Below are 23197 nucleotides of genomic sequence, written 5' to 3'. Positions count from 1 at the left end.
ACCAACCAACCAACCCATTTAAAACATGGGCAGAAGAATATCAAACGTTTTATAAAATTCAGAACGTCATTCTTCAAATCTCCACTCCAACCTCACTTTCTCAGAGACTTTTCTTAGATCCTCTTCGATATGAACCAGGTCTCCACTACTTTCTCTTGCCCACCACCTCCCTCCACTTAGAAGCAATTACCACAATTTGTAATCATGTATTAAATGCTGTGTTTGTTTATTTGTTTAAACTCTGCCTCCCTTAAAAGATTGTAAACTCCAAAAACATCAATATCATGTAATACCCAATACAGTTAAAAGCTTAAAAAGATCAATGTTTAAGGTTAACAAACATTTACCTCTAAACAGAGAAATGCTGCATTGCCTTTGCGGTGCGGACTAGAACATTTCCAGAATGTTCACCTAATAAACCCTGAGAATGATGTTAACCAAGTCATTCAACTCATGCTTCTCAGCAAAATAAGACCAAGGTATGGGGAAGAAGAGGGGCTCAGGGTGGGACGCCACCAGCCCACACCCCACAGGGGGAAACTCGTAACCTCTCTGATCCTCCAATTCCCGTCTATAAAATGAGAATAAATGCAGCATCGGGAATGGTGGCTGAAAGGACAAGAAACCAGACCCAGACAAAGGGCCTAAGGTGAAATTCAGTCACCAGTCCCGTAGGTTCTTCCTCTGAACTGTTTCTCTAAACCTGCCCTGAGCCCCATTCCCACAGCCACTGCTTGGGCTTAGTGTCGTCAACCCTCAGATGCACCAAGACAGCACCTAATGATGGGGCTCACTCCTGCCTGCATTCTACCCCTCTGAAAGATGTCTGATTTATTCTTTAAGTTTCAAAGTACTACAAAGCCACAGCAATTCAGACAGTGTGGTACTGATGGAGGATAAACAAACAGATCAAGGGAATAGATCAGAGAGCTCAGAAATGGACCCACACATAATTTTCAACAAAAGGACCAAAGTAAGTAAGTGGAGAAAGGAGAGTCTCTTTGCTGGAAAAACTGAACATCCACAAGGAAAATAACATCTCAGTCCCTACCTCACACCATACACAAACTAATGTGAGATGGATGATAGACCTAAACATAAAAGCAAGAAGTATAAAGCTCTAGAAAAATAAACAATCCTAGAAGAATATCTTTGTGACCTTACAGTAGAAAACCATTTCTCAGAATATAAAAAGCACTACCTACAGAAGCAAAATAATGGTAAATCAGACTTCGTTAAAATTACAAACTTCTGCTGATCAAAAGGCAAAATTAAGAAAATAAATAAGCACACAGAGGCTGGGAGGCAATATTCACAACACATACGTACATACAACACAAAGGTGGTGTATCCAGACTATATAGATCTCTACAACCCAACAATTAAAAAGACAAGTGTTTAAATAAGGCAAACGACTTAGACATTTCTCCAAAGATTATATACAAATGGCGAAAAAGCTTAAGAAGAGGTACTCAACATCTCTGGTCATCAGGGAAATGCAAACTAGATGAGACCATTGCAGATGGTCTACAATAGATCAAAGGAAAAAGACTGACTACACCGAATGTTGGTGAAGATATGCAACAAGTGGAACTCTCTTACACTGCTCATGGGGTGTAAAATGGTACAACCCCTCTGGAAAGCTACTTGGAAGTTTGTTAAAAAGTTGAATCTACCTCTAACCTACAACCCAGCCATTCCATTACCCAGGAGAAATGTAAACACTTGTCTACAAAAGCCTTGTATAAGAATGTTCATCGCCGCTTTATTTACAATAACCAAAAATTGGAAACAAGCCTAGGTGGTTACCATATAAACAAACTGTGGCATGTGCATACAATGGAATACTACTAGGCAATAAAAAGAAACAAAATACCAAGTCTCAAAATTGTTATAGTAAGTGAAAGAAGCCAGATACGAAAGAACTATATCATGCCCTACCAAAGGCACAATCTACAGTGACAGAGCTCAGACTAGCGAGGGTGAAGGACAGGGGCTGGGTGGGAAGGGGCAAGAGAGAGCTCACTGGGATAAAGTTTTACCTATTATTAGGGGTGAGGGTTACAGGGGTGGTCAAACCTTAAATTTAAGGTCTGTGCATTTCACTATACATAAATTACACCTCAAAAAAACTTGTCTTCAAGCAGCTTCTGAACAGCAGGCCTTGTTAGCTTCCCATTCTTGAAAGTTTTCATAATAAAGTCCCAACAGCTTCCCATTGTTCCAAAGACCCTTTGCCACAGCCCTCCTCCACACCTCAACTGCTGCCCCGGCTTCAGCACTCCCCAAATCACACAGAACACAACTATGGGTGTGTCACACCTGCGCCTCTGCACCACCGACCCCTCTGCAGAGTACCTCTGCTTGCTCGGCAAGTTCTGGCTCAGGCACCTCCTCTTTCAGGAAGCCCTCCCAGAATCCCCTGGCTGGGCTGGGTGCACCCCCGCCTCCGAAGCCTTCAATTCTCAGAGCTTATTTCCATCAGAGCATCTGGCACCATCTCCTGAAGGATAGGTTTTCCACTGCTAGGACTGCATGAGGTCCTCAAGAGGAAACAGCAAGTCATTCCTGACTTTGCATTCCCAGTTCCCGGCACAAGATTTTGCACAAACATTTGGGTGAACCATAGAATCTGCTTCGAAGTGAAAGAGAAAGAGAGGAGGGGGTGAGGAGGAAGAGGGGGAGGGAAGAAGGAAGGAAGCAAGGAAGGAAGGAAACCTCCTAGGGGACAGAGAAGTGGTGGTGGCCCCTGAAGAAAGACGTGTGTAGAGAGTATTTAACAGCAAGAAGGAAGCCAGCGAGGGCCCTTGGGGCTGACGTACAAGACCCTCCAGGATGCCAGGTTATCCAAGACTCTCATTTTCCAGTATGCGCCTCCCAAAGCCTCCTACTCTTTGGTTCCAGGTGCCGTGGCTGACCTGGTCCTCAAATCACCTACACCCCTGGCCAGGCCATTGGCTGCCTCTGAAGCCAGGTCCCTACCCTGCCCATCCTGCCTCAGCCCAGACCCAGTTTGGGGCACGAAGTTACCAGATTCCGGAGTGCAATAATTTGCAACTCCATTTGTTACATGACTTAAAAGAAGAATCTGCTACCCACTTTAAAATCCTTTTTATGTCGATATGCCAAGCATAATCTGTTTACAAGCAGACAATTCTCTACATATTTTATGTTCCTTGAAACAAAAGGATGTAACTTCAAACCTGTAATAACTGTTTAATATGACTATTTGCTTCATTCTCAGATTACTTTTTTTTTCTTTAAAAAAATCAATCAAAGGCTATCACACCTTTCCAATCACAATGTTTTCAAGAAGTAAGTAGATGAAAATGCACTAGGCTGTGCAGCGGAGAGACTGGGTCAGGGTGAGAGGGGTAAAAAGCAGTGCCACCAGCATCCACAGTGCACCATGCCCGGGGGGGAGGCAGGACTGTCTCCTTCTGCAGATGAAGGAACGGGTTACAGGAGGTACATGACTTCCCTCAGGTCAGGAATCTGGTGAGTAGCAGATCTTTGGACTCAGAGCTCGTGGTCATTCCACACTCCACTCCCCTCCCTTCCCCTCCCCTGCCAAATTGTTTCAGCCCTTAAAGTTGACACCTGCCCTTGAGAAATTTCAAAGACAGAGAACTTTTAACAGGATAAACAGCTGAGAACAAAGAGAAAATTTAACTCTAGGCTAAATCCCTTCTACATAATTAAATCAGCCCCTCCTGGTGGGGAGGTTTTCAGAAACAGCATGCATAAAACTATGGATAAAAGGAGATACAATTAAGGAGAGTCGTTTTAATATATCTAATTCTTGACTGCCCTTGCCCTAGGCAGAAACTTAATTCTACTTCAGGACAGCTATCTTTGAAAAGTTGTTATGTGAATTGTAAGGGAAGGGGAGAAAAGCCACAGGGACCATTGTACAAAGTAAATGGGAGCAGGCTGGTTACAGATCTCCCATTTACAGGGGTGACCATCGCAGCCGGTTTACCACCTAAAAGCTGGACCTTATAGACCATATGCCACCCCATCTTTCCATTTATTGTACCGGCTCACCTAAGTTAACCCAACAACCAAGCAAAACAGGAAACTCTTTTCAGAAATTAGCTGACCACAAGTTGACAGTAATATATTTTAAAACGTGACTTTTGCTCATTTATTACAGCTGAAAATTGAAGGAAACTACAACAAATGCCCAGGTTTCTTTTTTAAAAACTGTTAAGTAAACTCCAGAAAAGGAGAGGTGGGCAGTCCGTGCCATGTATCAGGAGTAACCCAGGGACTTGGGAGAGGGCAGGCACCAAAGAGAAAAGGCATCGTAATAGGGAAGAACAAATCTGACTCCATATTGGATCTGATCTTTTACTTTAACCATTGTATTCTGTTGTTTTTCCTACAAGTTAATCACTAAAAGAACGTTGCCTATAGCCTGAAATATACAGGATAACCCATTCTCAAGGTTCTGATCTTTAAAGATACCACAATTTTCCATTTATATAGAGATTAAAAGTTCCTGAACAGAATAATATTTGTCTTGGAGGTTTATGGGAACACTGTGACCAGATCTACATGGACAGCTGCAAGAACAAAGGATTTCAACTCCAAGAAGTTTGCAACAACCAACCATACACCCTCCCCTTTTAGTATAAAAGAAGCCTGAATCCTAACTTGGGTATTCTTTGGGACACTAGTCCATCTTCTCGGTCTCCTGGTTTTCCAAATAAAGTCGCTATTCCTTGTCCCAACAACTCTTCTCTTGATTTAATGGCCTGCAGCACGGCAAACAGTACAAGCTTGGACTCGGCAGCAGCATCATTGTCAGAAAGCATGCCCGGCGTAGTGCAGGGCTCCTGGCCCACTGCTCCGGCTCTGGCCCTGCTCCGTCACTACACACACACATATGCATGCACCCAGACACACACAGGCACACACCTGCCCAAACCTGACACAACAATGGGATGATGGCAAGACCAAGGGTCAAAGGGCTCTTTACCCGTCCCTGCCTGGCATGGACAGAGGTGTGCCACGCAAAGCCGTTGCCCTGAAGTGAAGAAGCCAAGAAAAGTGCCCCTGGGGGTTAGGGCAGTGGCACCAAACAGCCAGCAAACATCAGCTCCAAGTGTCTCCTAGCAGCCCTTGGCAAGGTGGCCACTCACTGTAGCTGCTTCAGTACGAACTGGGAGTCTCAGAGACGAAGCTGGAGGGGCACCTGTGGAGGGTAAACTCTGTACACCAAGCTTGTATTTCCGGAAGGTCACTGGCTCTGCAAGGGAACCAGACTGGAAGGGGCAAAAGGTGGTCAGTTAGGTCATTTATTCTTCCATTTAATAAATACACCCTGAGCGCCCACTGGGGGCCAGGCACTAACCCAGGAGACGGAAGTACAAGCCACCCAGAAATCACTTGGATTTCGCCCAAGTCGGAGGAAGTTGATTTTTAAAGCCTCAGCTCTGCCATTTCTAAACTGAATGAAGTTGACCTCCCTGAACTTTTGTTCCTCATCAGTAAACGACACACAAATTAGAGCTGTCAGGAGAACTGAGCAGCAAAAAGCGTGAGGTCAGTGCCGCAGTGTGCACACTTATTGTTAATTACAGATGAAGGAGCCCCAAGCTCAACGTTAAGGGTCTTGGACCAGGTGTTCAGTGGACAGTCCGTTGTGCTCTTGCGTCCAACTGGGAGAAAGGCTGCTTCCGCCGAGAAGCCAGAGACGGCTGCCTGGAGGAGGTGACATTTCAGCTTCACAATAAAGGTTGAGGGCCCACTGAGCTAGGTGGCAAGTATAGGATAAATTATCACAGGGTATTACAGCGTTACGAGTAGCAACAACTAACCCTTGGCGTTCATGTCTCCCTCTATAGGATACAAAGCAGCTTTCCTTCAGTAGCTCGGATGAATCTGGTCCCTTCAAAACATCCTGGCCAAGTACGTGGGCCTAAAGGAGCTACCCATTTCACAGAGGAGGAAACTGAGACCAAGCAAGAAGGAGGCCCAGCCAGGGACCACTTGGCCTGAGAGTTGGCAGCCCTGGGATTCGAACCTCCCGCCCGCCAGGACGCCTGCGCTGGTCGCACGGCCCTGTCCGTTGCCTTGGAAACGGAGCCGCACGCGCGTACTGCTTCCCCTTGCTTGTTCTTCAGAGAGCACCCTCGTTCTTTTTTAAATAAAAACCTAAGGCGGCGGGATACTGCCAGCGACTGAACGTGCTGTCGAAGCACGCCGCTACGTCCGCTCTCCGTCCTGGGCCGCAGATCCCTCCGCCGCCCGGCGGCCCGCGCGCTTCTTCCCGACAGCAAGCTCGCAACGACTTCCCGCGCGCCGCGCTGCGCCCCTCCCCCACCTTATCCCCACCCCAACCCCCAGCCCGGCTCACCTGCCGCCCGCGTCTCCATGGCAACGCCCCCACCGCGGAGGAAAAAAAGCCTCGGGCCCTTCCGGGCCCCCTCCCGCGCCGACCGAGAAGGCGGGGCAACTCGCTGATGCTTCGCTTTTTATTTTTATTTTTTTAAGAAAAGAGCCGGCGCGGTTATGGCGAATCTGCGGCATCCAACATGGCGGATGGAGTCTTTGCCCTCCTCTTCAGGGGCGCTGACGCCGGCGTCGCGGACGTCAGCCTCGATGACCCTCCCCCAGCGCCGAGCGCGGCCAGGCTGGGCCGGGCTACTGCGCATGCTCAGATCCGCGGCTGTGCTTTGCGCCCCGTTCCGCGGATTCCGTCGCTCCGCGTTTTGAGCCTCTCCTGAGAAGGAGCTAACGGGATGCCTGGAAACGGGTTGCAGGTTTGGGAGTCTTCCCAGTTCTACCCCGAACCTGCAGCTACCTGCCGGCCCATCCTTGGACCCACCCGATGTGGAGCCACTGGGCTGGACGTGGAAGGAGTTCAGCGTTCGCGTTCCAGTTGTCAGCGCTTTAACTTGTCTTGACCTCGGTTTACTAACTTGTCGGTTGGAATGGTCACAGCCTGCCCCCTTCTCAAATGTTGCAGTTTTTCCTGAACTGGGATGCTTTCCGCTGGGAGTACCCGACTTGATTTAGCCATAGACAGAATTAGACAACCTGGAACCACCTTGACAGAGCAACTGCCTGCGCTCCGTCCTCCTGATCGTCTTGCAGAAAGCCTCAGTTGGGTGTGAGCACGCGTCCCTAGCACTTGCTCATCTCCCTGAACCTGGCTCACAGCCTTCCTTCTGCAGGCAACAGTATCTGGTTGAGACGTAATGACCTCATTTTCCTTTTTGGTGTTAAGGTGGTTAGTCTACCACTTCCTTCAGATCTCTGCTCAAATGACATCTAGCCGGCCCTCCTGGACCACCCCATCCAAAGTAACCCTCCTAAATCACTTTCTATTTTCTGCATCGTATCTATTACTGTGTAACATTAATTTATCTCGATCTCGTCTTGGTCACCTCCTTGGCCTCAGAAACTGGAAGAACCTGACAGTTATCTGTTGGACTAATTAATGAGTTGGTGTTGCTTCTATTTTTAAGTTTAGCTGTCACAATTAGTTTGTAACAAATGATACAGGTTTTCATTTATGGTAGTAATTGTATAGAGTTTTCTTTTTAAACCCAGTTTATTTACTTTAAAAATTCGTCAATTTACAATGGTACATGCGATGTGGTACAGAGACAAAGCAAAAAAATGTAAACGTGAACTTCAAGTGAGAAACCTGGGAAATTCTGATTTACTTTTACGGTTCTCCTGAAATGCTAATCTGCCTGTTGTCTTTTCCTGGAGTAACCTCCCTACTTTGCTGCCCAACTTGAGAAATCCTCCTTCAGCGCATGTCTGTGCGTTCCCACGTCCCCATTAGTCCTTCCTGCACATCGTCCCCGCGCCCGTTGTGTTTATCCGTTTGCGCAGCCCTCACCCCGTGAGCTGGACCGTGTGCTTCTTGAGCAGAGAAGCCGTGCAGGTCTCTTCCATCCTTGTTCCCAGCTCCTTTCTGCACACTTGTGCTACTCAGTCATCCCTTCTGTTCCTGTTGTCACTTGTTTTCCAGTTAGTAAAACTCCCTTGAACACTGAGCTTTAGGATAGTCTGTCAGACTTCTGTCTTGCGCCTTAATCCTGTTCTTGGGAAATGAGTCATTGTTAAGACCCCAGTTTTACCCAGTCCATCAGATATATGTTCAGAGATAGCTCCTCCCCTGACCCCTTCATTTAATCCTCACAACAACTGAGGAGGGGAAGTGAAATTGGACAGATAGGATTATCCTTCTTTCCTAAAAGAAAAGGAATGTTCAGAGAGGTTATGTGGCTTTCTGAGATCACACAGCAAGCCGATGAAGACCCAGGTGTGGAACTGGTATCTCCATGGCCAGAATTCTCCCCACTTTACCACAGGGCCACCTGGGATGTACCCACACTACCCACCACACCCCAGAAAGAGCCGATTCCAAGGCAATGGTAGGGTGATTGCTGCACACCCATCACATCCTATGTCCCAAAGTTGGATGGCTGGGTGAAGCCCATCACCACCTTTCATTTGGAAATGAACTGCTCAAAAAGCTTCATTGATAAGCTTTCCCTTTCAGAACAATAAATATTTGCAATAACCACTATTTTGCTGTGAATCGATTTCTGTCAGGAAATTAGTTGTTCTGAGTTGCCGACAGTATTGGTTTTGTGCTGGCTTGCTTTTCTGGCAGCAGCATTTGAGTGTTAGTTATTGATTAGCAGATGGATTGCTCCTGGATGTTGTGAACAAAATGAATTTTGGAAATGAAGCAGTTAAAGTTTATCTCAAAACCCAATTGCCTCAGAATGTTAATAGAGTCAAATTAAAAAAGAAATTGTGGATTATGAATGGCAGCCCTGGATTAATTATTCAGATGGCTATGGTTTTCTCCATTATTCCCATGGCGTTTTCTTCCTTCTCAGAGAAGAGTCACTGAGCATCTCTTGTTACGGAAAACTGTCCTGGCCACAGGCATTCAGAAAAGAGGAAGAGTCCCTGTCTATGGAACCAGATTTGCAAATGCTGGGATGAGAGCGTCCCTGGCTTGCTGACTAATTTGCACATTTCAGTTGGCAGACACCTTTACTCTTTCCATTTGTGTACTATTTCAAACTGCCTTCAATTAATGAAGGTGGGTTTGTAGAATTAAATATAAATTGCTCAAAATTGTGTAATTAATGGTATCCTGCTTCAGCAACAGTTCCTAGAGGCAGGCAGCTTCCCAGATGGCCCTCTGGTGGCCATCAGCCTCTCAAGGCTAGCACGGGAGTGAATTTGTGCCAATAAATGTATCAACATGAAATGGTATTTGGTTATATAATAATATATTTACATAATTGAATACATTTGTGTAAATAATTGTATAATTATGTCTAATAGGTATATGAAAAACATGCATTTACATGAAAACAATATATATACAATAATTTTATAAGATGCTTTCTTGAAAGCAGGTTTTGGTAAAGGATACATATGAGGAACCTCAAAATAATGGGCCTTGCACACCGCAACGATACAATCAGAGGCTGGGATGCTCACAGTCTGAGTGAAGCGTCATCAAAGCTGAACAGGCACGTTGTAGAGAAAATCCATTTAAAATTGTATAAAAGAAAGGGGTGTTGTAATGTTAGAGCAGTTTGAGAACATAATTATGACCTTAGGAAGCAATGTCTTTTCCAGCTCTTTCTTTTCTGTGGCTGCTGAGTGCCCTCCCGTCACCAGCCCACCTGTGCCCTCAGCACCCACACATTGATCTCACAGTAGCACTTTTCGCTAGTGGTGTCTAGGGCTCCTTCAAAGAAGCTGAGTCCACGTCTGGGAGCAAGGGGAAATGAGGGTGGCCCGAGACATCTTGCTGTTGCTAGAAAACTAGGCTGCTGCCTAAAACCCTGGGCTGTTGCTGAAAGGACAAAGGAGGCAGCTGAAAAGAAAAGAGGGCTCCTGTGGTCAGGTTGTGACAACTTGGATGTCACAAAGAGTAACTAGCTGTGCAGTTGTTGATTTACAAGAACAAGTTGAATCTGTGAATAGCCATGAGTCTTTAATGATCACAAAGGAAAAATTAATATTATGGGCAATGACAAAGCTAGTTATAATAATTCCTAAAGAAAGGATGAAAACAGGATATTTTATTAGGTAGGTAACTTTGGAATCTAGAGGATTGTGTTTCTTACTTGAAGTTCTGTATACCTGTTTATGAAATGGTATATTTGTACAACTTGAGAAGAGCAGATAAACTTACTGTAAGTCAAAGATTTCCAGAAAGGGTAGGAACTGTACCAAAATCAGAAAGGGCAGGTCAAAACCAGTGGTCTCATAAGTAACCAGGTAGAAGAGGGTTCAATAATTGATGTTGCCAGTTAATGGATTCGCCAGATGTCCTAGGAGAATGGCTGACAGATTAAACTGCTCTATGGCCCGGCTAATTATAATGAATGCTAATAAGGCATACTGAAGTTAATTGTAAACTGAGGCAAAATATCATGTACCCAAAATTAAATGGACATGGAAGTAAAGATTGCAAGAACTTGTTTATAAGTCCTTTTGACTTAGCAAGTTTAACCTGATCTGAGACCAGCAATTGTCTCCTGCCATTTGAGTCACCTTGAAGGATTCAGTATTCCCACTAAGAATCCATCAATCAGTGATCCAGAGGCTGTGATTTCCATGTGCCCAGGGAAGGAGATACTGTTTCTCTTTTGGGTCTGATATGACAATCCCGGAAAAGTACAAAAATAAGTTTTACATCGCGAACAAAGAAGCTGGTCAAATCAGTAGTTATGATTTTTACAAAGAAGCTTAATATGGGTGCAGTAAAAACGTCTGTGTTGTGAAGGCATTTGAAGCATTCAGGAGAAGTTATATTAGACTCATAGTTGTGTTGAAACAGGGTAATTGGACTAAGTGTGTAAATGTTTAAGGAAATTTGTTCTGTGAGGTTTTAAGTTTATCAATTGTGTTTAAATAGTTTACCCTTTAAAAAGTTAACAGATTTATAAGTATAATAAATGTTGTGTAAACCGACCACAAGCAGTAGTAACTGGGCCATGTGAAAAAAGGGGGAGGGTGGCCTTAGATCAGCACCAAGGAGGATAAAACGGAGCCCTGCCAGAGCCCAGCGGAGTGCCATCGCAGGGGCCCAGGCACAGTCATGGACGGAAGGGAGAGGGCTGGAGAGCTGGAGGCTGGATCGAGGGACGAACACTGGAGTGAACCCAGCAGGATGCGAATGTGCAAGAAATCTTCAGAGAGAGGCTGGTGGTTTGTGCAGGGTCTTGTTTTGGAGGGAGAAGGGAAGAGGAAATTGTAGAGCAGCTGGACATGTCTTCACCTGAGCCAAGTAGACCCTGCACCACACAGGGTCTTCATTGCTCTGGTAAAGGCAGACAGAAAGGAGAGGTGTCTGCGGGCAGTCCTACAATGGCAGCCCCCAGTGACTCCGATAACCATGCCTCCCTGCCATCACAGCCTTCAGGAGCCCCTCCCGCGCTGACTTTGGGGTTGGCCATGTGACTTTCTTTGGCCAATGGGACACAAGCAGACGCCGGACCAGCACTGGCACTTTGGGTCTGGGCCTCTTGGAACGCTACCCTTGGAAGCCAGCCATCAAGCTGGAGGGAAGTTCATGCTAGACTATCAAACACCGAGGCCACGTGACAAGAGAACCCAGAGAATAAGGGACTCTCCCCCGGCCACTCGAGTCCCAGCTTCTCCCCAGCCGACGCAGCCACATGAGTGACACTGGCTACTCCACGTGGCACTACCCAGCTGAGCCTAATCAACCCACAGAGTTGTGAGAAATTATATATAAAATGTTGCTGATTTAACCCACTAAGTGTGGCAGGAATAGATCTCCAACATGGTACATCACCTGTGAGAAGCTGGAACTTAAGTTTCAGGGAGGATTTTGTGTCAGTTTGGAGGAAGGCAGCGTCGTTAGCTGGTTTCCCCAGAAGCAACCAGGGACTGAGATAAACAGACCTCTGGGTGGACTCCAAGCTGTCCTCCAACCACAGGAGGTATGCTGAAGAAGAAAGGAGGCTGCGGGAGCAAGCAGCACCGAGAAGGCGCGCCCAGGGAGGGCCTGGCCGCAGGCGGCGGCGTGCAGGAAGCCCTGGAGGTGGCAAGTGAGCAGGCATTTCCCTGCTGCTTGACAACACGGGCCCAGACTTCTAGAGTCTTCCCAGCCCTTCCACGCTCATCATTTCACATAACCGTCACCACCGTCCTGGAGGGCAGGGAGGGCGTGCAGAGGCAGCACAGCAAACAGAAGGGGTGACTTTCCTGATGGCACACAGACAACAGGCCCCTCGGGACTGGAAACAGGGCCTCATGGCAATTAGCCCAGGCCCCTCTCTGCACGACCCCTCTGTCATCCACCTCAGGCTCTAAAGAATTGTCCCCGGAATAAGTGCCAAGGGCTGTACGGTGGGGAGAAGCCGTTTCTCACCTGAGTCCCTGGGGAGCGTGCAGAGAGGCAGCGGGGCGGGGCGAAGCACAGCCCTGTAGTGTGTGTTTAGCCTGAAGTGTGGCGTGCAGGAGAGCCTGCTGGAAACTGTTATGTGCTGAGCCGCCTGGCCCAGGTCTTTGCTGGGAGATGCCATCTTCCACTGACTGCTGGCTTGTGTTTGAGCCCAGGGCATTCCGTGTGTCCCTGGGGGTTCCTCTGAGCATCCTGTGAGCATCCTTCTGGGAGTCACGGCCCCCTCGGAGATGTGCACAAGGTCTTGGGTTCAATCCCTAGTACCTCCATTAAAAAAAAAAAATCATACATACCTTTCCAGCCCAAATCAAACCTGGTGGAGGAGGAGGACCTAGAATGGAGGGAATGAATGTTCTAGTCCATTTGCTTCTTTATAGCACAAGTAACTGCTTCACGGTCCAATAAGACTGTTTACAAAAACAGGCTGCAGGTGGGATGTGGTCCCGGGGCTGCAGTTTGCTCCCCCAATCTACTTCATGATGATAAGTATCATTATCAAAAATACATTTTTGTTCTTTTAGCTTTACTATGAGCAGGCTTTTGGGTACTCCCGTCTCCTGGGACTGAGAAGACAGGCTGTACCCGGTGCGGCAATGAGTCCTGAACATGGGGGCATCTGAAATGTACCTCATCTGTATATACTATTAGTGCACAATTCTGTTAACATTTTTTGAGATTTCCAGTATTAAAATGTTCTTTAATTTTTAAATATTTTCCCTAAGGCTAATGGCCTTTTGAAACTACTTGGTTCTCTTTGGTAGATACGGGCAGCCTCCTGCAATCATAGGTAGGAAGGGGGTGGTCTGTCTGTGAGGCTCTCTGGAAATCACTGCCATGTGGCCTGTACAGTGAAAGCAAGTCTCAAACGCAATTGTGCAAAGCGTTTAGAAGCACAGGGCAAACGCTTATAAGCAAGCAGACCCAGAAGCAGGCAGGTAAACACTTCCTAAAAGTCTGTGAGGTCCCACTCTGCCCCACAGCCTCTGACAGATCTTGGAAGAGTCATGTGAAGTAGGTACACCAATAATCAAGAGGCAAGGTTCAGTAAACATTCTGGTAGACTGGAAGTGAGACCCCCAGCTCTGAAGCAGGACACATTCTAGTCCGGAGCAGCACCCTGGACAGGGTGCACACCCCACCCATGCCACACAGGTACGCCTGCGCAGGAGACCTGCCCAAACAAGATCTGGAGCCGCCCCTCTTACCTGTAAAAGCGGGGCCAGTGATCTACCTGAAGGTTTCCACAGCTCGTAGCAGCACTCCTGACGTCTGCATTCCTGAGCAAGGCTTTCAAAAGGAAACATTTTAGAGGCTATATTAAAATCTGCTTGCACACAGACATATCACAGTGTTTATGCTGAAATATCTGAAAATAAATTACATGCAATATCACATCCTTTCTCTTTTTATTGAATTTGTGATTTTTAAAAATTAATTCTATATTTTCCCCAAGTGACTTGCTTTGGATTTTTTTTTAAGTGGGAGGTCAAATAAGATATATGACTTTAATTTTCAGTTTTGAAATTGTGGCAATTCCTAAATTTTCATACACTAATTATCATATTTACAAACTGAAAACAATCCTTAAACATTCTTCTCAGGAAAATTGTGTTGTAAGGAAAGAACACACATCTATTCCATTGAACTACTCCATCTCAACTAATTCCTTTATAAATAAAGAGTGATGGCCAGGGGAGGGTATAGCTCAAGCAGTAGAGGGCAAGTTTAGCATGCCCGAGGTCCTGGGTTCAATCCCCAGTACCTCCTCTAAAAATAATTAAACCTAATTACCTCCCCACATCAAAAAAAAAAATAAATGAAAGAAAATACATTAAAAAAAAATGATGGTCAGTCATTTACAGACATTTACAAATAGAGATGCAGATGAGCTGACCTCGCACAGCCTTCCTATTACAGCAAAATCAGGACATGCGCTTAACTAGCACGCAGGCCACGTGAACAACGAGAAAAAGAAAAGGAAAAGTTTGTCATGTTTCAAAGCTTGTTTGCATGCAAACGCAACGTTCATTGACAGTTTGGGGGAAGGATTTGTGCGGGCTGGCTCACAAACTGGTGGGTGGACAACTTACTTTTAGCAAAAGAAACAGTCAAGACAGTGACATTAATTTATCGAACTGGACGTGTATTTATAGCACTCGGGGAAAGATGCATCAAAGAACAAGCGCGCCAGTTAGACTTGGCTGCATACAAACAGCCCCACGGCTGGAGGCATAATGCAACGATCATTTTTTATTTTGTGCAGGTTGGATGGGGACCCTGCTGAGCATGGCTGGGACATGAGTTAGCCTAGGTATGTCCTTCTCATGATGATGGCAAAAGCCAAAAAGAGAAGGAGAAATGTCAAGTGCCTTTTCAAGTCTCTCCTCCCATTTCACTGACCAAAGCAAGTACTACACAGCCAAGCTCAGGACCAACAGGAAGGGAAATACACTCAGCTTTCTGGTGAGAGACGGTCCATTCCCAGGACAAAGGTGTTCCCACAGGGGAGAGTGAAGAATCAGGACCATTAATACAATCTACCACTCATTCCATCGTGAAGCCACAGAAAAACTCTGGAAAAGTGTACTCAAGAATTCACTTTCTAAACAACTAGCCGACTGCGTGCTTAGCTGAAGAGAAAAGACAGAAGATCCTGTCATTTGAGGTGTGGCATAAAAAGGTCATTTTTTTTTTATCTTGAGCTTTGATATAAGACAGATTTAAGTTCAAGTTTGATTCTGCCATTTGTTGGCTGTGCGACCTTGGGCAAGTCATGCTGACTCCGTGGAGAATGTCCACTCCTCTGGACCCCTTCTTATGACAGCATCCGGCTTCTCCTCTGGGAACTTCCTTGCCTCCATGGGGTGATCTTTTTACGTCACTATCATTGACAGTGTAATTGACACTAGGGAGCCCTGTGACCCTGAGGCACCATTCTTTGGCCCTTTAGCAAAACTGGGGAGAGTTAGGTGAGGAAGCTCCCCCTGGGATTTCATACAGCTCACACTGCAACACCAGAGTCAGCCAAGCTGCCAGGCCTCCAGTTCTGACCTGTAGGTGAAGGTTTCCTTGCAAACATGAAGCCCTGTGACCGTGTTCGTAGAAGCATCGTGATTAAGAGCAATGCCTGTAAAGCCAGGCAGCCTGAGCTCGTAATCCTGGCTCCCCACTTAGAAACTGGGGCCCCAGTCAAGTTCTAAAACTTTCAGTGTCTCAGTTGCCCCATTCATAAAACAAAGGTGATCATCTCTACGGCATGGGCTTAAATTGTGAGGCTTAGATGAATGAACACACAACAGATAGGTTTTCTTTAAAAAAAATTCAAAGCAGTGTTCCTATTAGACCCTGTGGAATTTGATATCTTGCCAATCTAATTAGTATTTTCATTTCCTCTCTTCTGCCTTCACATTTTGACAGCTTTCGGGTCATTTAAATTAGGGCTGGTCTCTGCAAAATTCAAATATCAGAGGGGCCTATGACCCAGACTTGCTGACCTGTTCTCTGGTCCTTACACACCACTGACACTTAGGTCAGGGAAAAAGCAGAGAGCAGCCTGGCCTGGGAATCATTTGCTGCAAACAAGATAAATCCTGAGAAGGCTGAGGGTGAAACCTGCATTCTCCCATTTTCAGAGGGACTAATGCCTCCGGCCACACTCCCCCAGTGACCAGGCTTAGGCAAGCATCCCCTCCTCCCTCCCCCAGTCACCCTCCAGCCTCGGGTGATCTTCATCAGTGTTGACATTTCCCATGACTCTAGCCTTTTTAAAATGCATTTGGCACAGTTACAACCTCCCGTGGATGATACGGGTCCCCCAGGCACACAGTCCACTTTCCCCTCCGGCTTCCTGCCGGAGCTGTGGTGTTTAACAGGAGAAACCTAGATCAGTCTCGCTGTTCTGAATCCTTCTGCTGCACTGGGACCATCCTTGGCACTCAGAAGCTATTTGTTGGAAGGAAGAGAAATTGAATGAATAAATATCTCTAGTTTCTACTGTCAGCAGATAAATGTTAATGGGAACATTTGAGGGAGGGGGGTCCCCTGCTGAGAAATGTATGTGGGCACCTCTGCAAAGGTTCCCAGGTTTAACACAGAATGTTGGAGGTAAAATGACTTTAAAGATCTTTTAATCAAACTTCCTTATTTTATGGATGGGGAAACTGAATCCCAGAGATGCTAAGCCTACTTATTTTCATCAGGCTACCAGGATGATGGGAGCATGTAAATCCATGTTTTTCAAGCGACGTTAAAGAAGCGAGGGGGAAGTAAAGCTCAAGTGGCAGAGCACATGCTTAGCACACACAAGGTCGTTCAATCCCCAGAACCTCCTCTAAAACATAAATGAATAAACCTAATTACTCCCTCCAAAAAAAATTTTTTTAAAAGCTGGAAATGTCTAGTTTTCTTTCCCTGGAGAAGACAGCATTAAGTGGGGACACGTGTGTTGATCTTTAAATATCCCAAAGGGGACTATATGGAGAAGAGCTTCTTAGGAAAACAAAGTGTCCAAAGATGAAACAGTTGCCCCTAGATGCAGTGGCTGTTCTATCCCTGGACATGTCCAACCATAACCCTAGAAATGACTTATAGAGAGAAGAGAAGCCTCCGAATGGGGGCAGGGAAACGGCTACAGTGATAAAGACAGGAAATACCAGTGCTGAGGGCACAAGGAGCAACTGGATCTCTCCGACACTGCTTGTGGGAGACGTAACGGCACAGCCACTTTGGAAAACTGGTTGATGGTTTTCAATAAGGTTAAACTTACTTCTGCCCTATAATCTAACAGATTCACTCCCAGGAATAGACTCAACAGAAATGCAAACACATGCTTCAGCCAAAGACGGATGTGAGGTGTTCGTAGCAGTTGACTCGTCACAGCCCCAACTTGGAAACTACGTAACTGCTCATTAACAGTAGAATGAATACATACATTACAGTGTACTCACACAATGGAATACTACACAGAAGGAATCCAAAACCTTTTTCTGAAAAGGGCCAGATAGTGTTTTCAGCTTTGTGGATCCTATGATCCTCTCAACTTTTGTCACTGTAGTGCAATGCAGCCCTAAACATGTACAGAACAGAATCGGCATGGTCCTGGGTTTTGGGGTTTTTTTAACTTTATTTCTGAAAAGAGCTGGAAGGTTGAATTTGGCTTGCCAGCTCTAGAATGCCAACCCTACCATATGGTAACAAAAATGGACAACCTACAGCCACATCCAACAATATGGATGAATCTCAAAAAGTGTCGGTCAAAAGAAGCCAGACCCGAGTGCATCCTGCAGGACTCCGTTTATATAAGGTACAAACACAGGCAGAGCTCTGTCGAGGGTGTTGGAAGTCAGCATGACAGCTGTGCCCTTGCAGGGTGGGTGACTGGAAGGGGAAATGAGGAGGTTTGGGGGATGTTAGCTCTCATCTGGGCCCTGAGTACGTAGTGTGTTTGGTTTTTGAAAATTTATCAAGGTACAGAGTTATGATATGTGTACTTTCTGAGTGTATATAAAAAGATTTTCGATTAAAAAAGAGGTTTTCAATAAAAACTTTTAGAACAAGTAGGAGCAGAGGAGCTGTTGGCCTGTGGTCTCTGATTTATGACTAGTCCCTGGTCACGAAGTTGGATGGTAACAAAACTGAGACTGAAACCCCAGCCTCCAGCTCCCCGTGAGGACAAGGAATCAATCCTTAGTGAACACTTCCGTGCAAGCCACATACAACATTCAGTCTTCATGATAACTCTCAGAGAAGGAATTACTGTGCCTTATTTTTGCAGATGAGAAAACCGGGGCCCAGAGACGGCACGGATTTAGCTGGGATCATGCTGCTGGTTAGTGGCAGCAGCAATGCCATCTGAGCCCTGGACTGTCTGATTCCGACCCCATGTTCTTAAGCTGCTCCACGGTGTTAAATGCAAACATGGTACTTCTTACAGGAACGCTGCATGAGTATAAAAATAAACTGTAAGCCCCGTGCTAAGAAATACTATCCAGTTATCACTGGCTTGGGCTGCCGGCAGCCAGGGCTGCTAAATCTTATTACAGGATGGCTACGCTGGCTGCTTCTGGGCAAACAAACACTGGCCACTGGCACAGCCGAGAGGGAGGACATAGATGGGGCCTATTCAGGGCATTTTTCACTGTGCTTTCTCTCTCTGAAGCAAGTGGGGTGGGTGGGAGTCGGGGAGAGAGGACTGAGTGAGAACAAGGTGGGATGCTGGGTGAGGCAGGAACACTAAAGGTGAAGGGGCTTGAACGAGCTTGAACCAGAAACTGGAAACTGGAAACAGGAAGCCATGACTCCTTCAGGAGCCATCTGTCCCCCATGCTTGCGTCCACTTCTGAGAAGAATCTCTCCCTCTCCCCCAACCCCTGCCTCCAATACTGTCTGTCAAAAGCCAGAGAGAGTTATGCCCCCATACAACTAAGAGACCTGTAGGATGAAGGTCTACCTTTCAGTACTTCGTGACAATTTCAATTCATTCTCAACAGTTAAAAACTGGGAGTTACGTGGATGAAACTTAAATGCATATGGCTAAAGGGAAAGCGGCCAGTCTGAAAAGGGTACATACTGGTTCCAACAACATGAAGTCATTTTGAGGACTGTTTCCTGCTGATGGAACATCCCCTTCTCGTCTGTCCAGAACTGCCTCGTGTGTTGGTCAAGTTCCTCCTCCTGTCACACCCCTCCTCTCAGACTGTCTCAATCCAGGGTTAAGGCCCAGAGGTATAATGGAAAGAAAACGAAAGCCTAAGAAACATTAGGTCTATGAGATGCATTTGGAAAATGAGACCCCTGCACGGAAACCTTAAACTTTCAAGGTGCTAGCTCTTGTTACAGAATGTGGGGAAGGCAGATGGAGCCCCACGGCGCCTTCCTGCTCCAGGAAGTCACTCCAGGACTCTGCCACCAAGCTGCTCTCCGGGTCCAGGCTCCAGGTTCTGGGCCTCTGGCCTGCCAGGTGCACCAACTGTGCCCTGCTCCGAGCTGCCCCCGTGTCACACTGCCCCCTCCACTTCAGGCTGCTCTCGTGTACCCTTGTGACTAGTCTTTACTTTTAGGAAAGGAGTTTTCAGGAACTTGTTGCCTCTCCAGGGTGTCTGTCTCCTCCATGTGCCCTATCTTTATATAGGTTGACTATATATATACACACACACACACACACACACACACACATATAAATAATCCAGTTCTAGCCTCCCAGAAACATTTATAAAGTAATCGTTATATGCTAGACACCATATAGGAAGCTGGTCTTTGTCCTCAGGAAGTTTGTCTTTTTTTTCTGTTCAACGGAGGTACTGGGGATTGAACTCAGGACCTCGTGCAGGCTAAGCATGCGCTCTACCACTGAGCTATACACACCCCACCCCACCCCAGAAGCTTGCTCTCTTGATGGAGAAGATAATGGAATGACAAAATAACTGCAGTAAGGGTTCCCCACTTACTGCGTAGCGAGCACAGGAAGAGAGGGGTGGGCTTGGGGCCAGGAGCGCACAGGAGGGAGCAGTTAAACCCATCGCCAGTTAGGGCCACAGCTCAGAGGTGAAACCTCAGCCAGTCTTGAAGAGCAAATGGGTACCGGCCCGGAGGGGCGGGGCACCGCCGACAGGGGGCACCGCCTGGGCAAAGGTGTAAGCACCGCGCGGCTTTGGGGAGACGGGTGGCTCTGGGGCGCCGCACGCGGCTGCTGCCGGCAAAGAGAGACATTTTCCATCTGAGAAAGAGCAGAGCTGGCGCAGCTGCTTGTCCGAAGGCATCAGGGGTGGGGGGAGGGAAGCCGAAACTTAATCCTCTTATCAGATCAGCCTAGCCCAGTCCTGCCTCCCCTCCCACCGCTGCAGCTCCCCCTGGGGGCGGGCAAGCCACACCTGCTGTGTGTCCTGTGCAGAGCGAGCTGCAGAAGTGAAGTCACATGGGTGCAACTGGGTGCTTCTCACCTGTTCCTGCTCCATGATTTATCGGGATCGGCTGTCCAATTTGTGCTTCCTCATGTATCAACTTCATCGTCATCGTCCTATTTCGGGTCTGGAGAAATGCTTGAGTGGGACTTTTTATCCGGGTCCATGGCTTGAGGGGGATATAGGAGCATCCTGAAATGACCCACAGAATTTTGTTAGCATGGGCATTTTTCCTCAGGAAAGGCTCTCAAGCTTTTATCAGAGCCTTAAAGGGTTCTGAGGCCCTTTACATCGGAGGAACAACCAAACAAAACCTCCTAAGAGCCATGCACGCTTCCCCGAGAGCCTAAGTGCAGTGGGGAGCAGCAGTGAGACCAGCACTGTAGCTGGACAGTGGGTGTGGCTGAACCATGTCCAATCAGATGAGTATGTTCTTCAGAAAGCACTCTGTTCTAAAATTCAAGACGAAACTAACACTGGGATCTTTGACAACACTTGACTACTTAGTGTAACCGTTATAATAGCAGTTCTAATTGGCTTTTTTGTATTTGGGTGTGTTTTCATAGTTTGTTACCTTTTTACTTATTAAGGGGTTTCCTCTGATACCCTCATCTGCAGATGAAATACTGAGGGAGCAGTGCAACCTGAGGGGGCGGCTTTTTTGTTTGTTTGCTATAAAATAAGATCAATAAATCCCTCATGAGGCCTGTAATAGAGATTAAGCACATTCGATGAACTCAGAGTTCACTATGACATATCATGCCATTGCCATGAAAGGAAAGCTGACCTCATAATCCTGAGAGGATTAAAACATGGTTTTCTTTTTTTTTAAAACTGGTTCCAGGGTTGTGCAAAACAAACATGAGTCACAATTTTTAAAAAGTGAAAATAACAACAGAATGTCGAATGCTATTGAACGCCAGCCGCGTAAGCCCGCCCCTGACGGTCGCACCGTGTAGCCATCTCAGGAGGCAGGGCATCGGCTCCAGGGAGCGGAGTGGGGGGGAACAAGGCCCAGCCTCCAGTTCCAGGTGGAAGCTGGGGTCAAAGGCAGGCTGGGGAGCAGGGACCAAGGCTCTGCTGACTCGAGATGTTAGAACTGAAGTTCATTAACAGGGTCATGGGGCTGAGAGTGAAGACCATGGTCATGGAACCCCAGTCATTAAAGTGGGAACATGGTAGGGAGGGAGAGAAGAGGTGATATGAGTTAAAAAGGATTTAAAATGACCACACTCCAGCCACCGATGGCGGGTGGACTTGCTTGTGTATTCTTTCCAGCATTGAAGGGTCCTTTCTCATGAGTTCCACACTGAACATCACCATCTCTGTCCATGTGCAAAAGTGGACATGTCCACATATCAGGAGTTTTGGGGACCACAAACGAACACTTCAGAGGAGGACACGGTGGCCCTGCCAGTCCTCTGAGAGCTCACTCTCAACAGAGTCGACACTTGAGTTACACAAACCTTGCTGCATGTGGAATCGAGTGGTTACTTGAGAGGGATGGCTTCCCCACGGCTCCCTGGAGATGGGCTGGCACGCACTGGCCTCCAGGTCCCCTAAAACCCCCCAATACAAGACGATCTGACCTCTACATTGAGGTGCCCTGTAAGATTTCACTTGAAAAAAGATTCTAATACTTTGCTGTTAGAACAACTTTTTTTTAGTTTAAAAACCTAGGTCTTCTGTAATTCCCGTAATTATTATTCCATAAAGATGAGCAGAGTGGGGCAGTGAATGCAGAGGCACTCATAGTGAGCTGGTCAAAAGCAGCGGCTTGTTCAGACAAGTAGGGACACTCTTCAGACTTCAGCCAGGGCTCTGTGTGTTCAGTCACGGGGATAAATGAAGGTAAATAGATGCAAAACACCGAGGGGCAGGGGTCTCGAAGACTGTGTCTACAAAATAATGAGTAAGTAAGGAAACAGCCCCCTCTCTAATTCTTAGGACTCGCCTTCAGTTTCTTCTTGCATATGCAGGTTGGGACTGTCCAGCTGGGGCAGCGGCTGAACTAGGGGTGAATCTGAGCAGGAGAGCAAGGGGCCAAGGCTGATTTAGTTCATTTTAGTTTCAAGTCAGACTGGGTCTGGGATGGGGCCGCTGATACGCCGGGGGCAGGGCGGTGGGTGGTGGATACACGAAGGGTCTGACACTGCTACAGTGAGAACCTCTCCGTCTCTCAGCTCCTATCCTAGTAACTGTCTACGAGATCCATGGGTTTCCCATCCCACCAATTATTCAAGTAACGAATGCAGTTCCCTCAAGATAAAGACACACACACACACACACACACAAACCCCATTTTTGTGCAAGGAAATCGCTCTGCGTTGTCTTGCTGTTCCAGTTTCCTGGCTGATCTGTTACTGTAGACACATGGTGCCCGCTTCGTTCATGCCCAGGACATTCCAAGGCTGAGCATCATCATGATCTCCATTCCTCCAGCCTAGTGCTGTTTTTATCTCAGTTTCCTATCAACGAGAGAACTAAATCATTTTACAAGCATCAACAAAGAAAACAGATAAGTAGGACTCAAATTTCCCTAAATGACTCCGCTCAGCTTCTTCCCCAAGGTCCCTGAGCAAGGTGTTGAAATCAGGCAGCTCTAAATCTGAATGCTGAGCTGTTTGGCCTTGGGCAAGCCTGAGCCTTCTGTATTTTGGTCTCCTTATCTATACAGTAAGATTACTAATGGTTGTCTTGGGAGGAGCTGGTGAGGATTAGCTTTTAATTTGATCATTAATCCATTCATGTATTCCAAATATTTGAGCACCAAGTCTGTGCTGGAGATGAAATGCTGAGCAAAACCAGACATGGTTCCTTCTTCTCAGGGAATTTAGATTCTAAAGGGGGAAGTTTTCCTGCCCAT

General features: G+C 46.7%; 1 protein-coding gene and 1 long non-coding RNA gene across 2 annotated transcripts in view; both read right to left on the bottom strand.

Annotated features, from left to right (window-relative positions):
• The window catches only part of ZFAT (zinc finger and AT-hook domain containing), a 137075-nt gene extending 130381 nt beyond the window's left edge, over positions 1 to 6694 (bottom strand). Inside the window, exon 1 of the mRNA XM_031439670.2 lies at positions 6365 to 6694. Within this exon, the coding sequence (XP_031295530.1) occupies positions 6365 to 6383 (19 nt within the window). The 5' untranslated portion in view covers positions 6384 to 6694. The remainder of the gene's footprint in view (positions 1 to 6364) is intronic.
• Positions 6695 to 7565: 871 nt separating this feature from the next.
• Positions 7566 to 20620, bottom strand: LOC135318712 (uncharacterized). The gene is made up of 3 exons (XR_010377009.1): positions 20371 to 20620; positions 13639 to 13720; positions 7566 to 12764 (listed from the first exon to the last, which is right to left on the bottom strand). It is a non-coding gene; the product is annotated as an uncharacterized LOC135318712 (long non-coding RNA).
• Positions 20621 to 23197: the final 2577 nt, after the last annotated feature.

The sequence above is a fragment of the Camelus dromedarius genome, chromosome 20 (assembly GCF_036321535.1).
Source record: "Camelus dromedarius isolate mCamDro1 chromosome 20, mCamDro1.pat, whole genome shotgun sequence".
Taxonomy (NCBI): domain Eukaryota; kingdom Metazoa; phylum Chordata; class Mammalia; order Artiodactyla; family Camelidae; genus Camelus; species Camelus dromedarius.
This window is presented reverse-complemented; position numbering and strand designations above follow the sequence as displayed.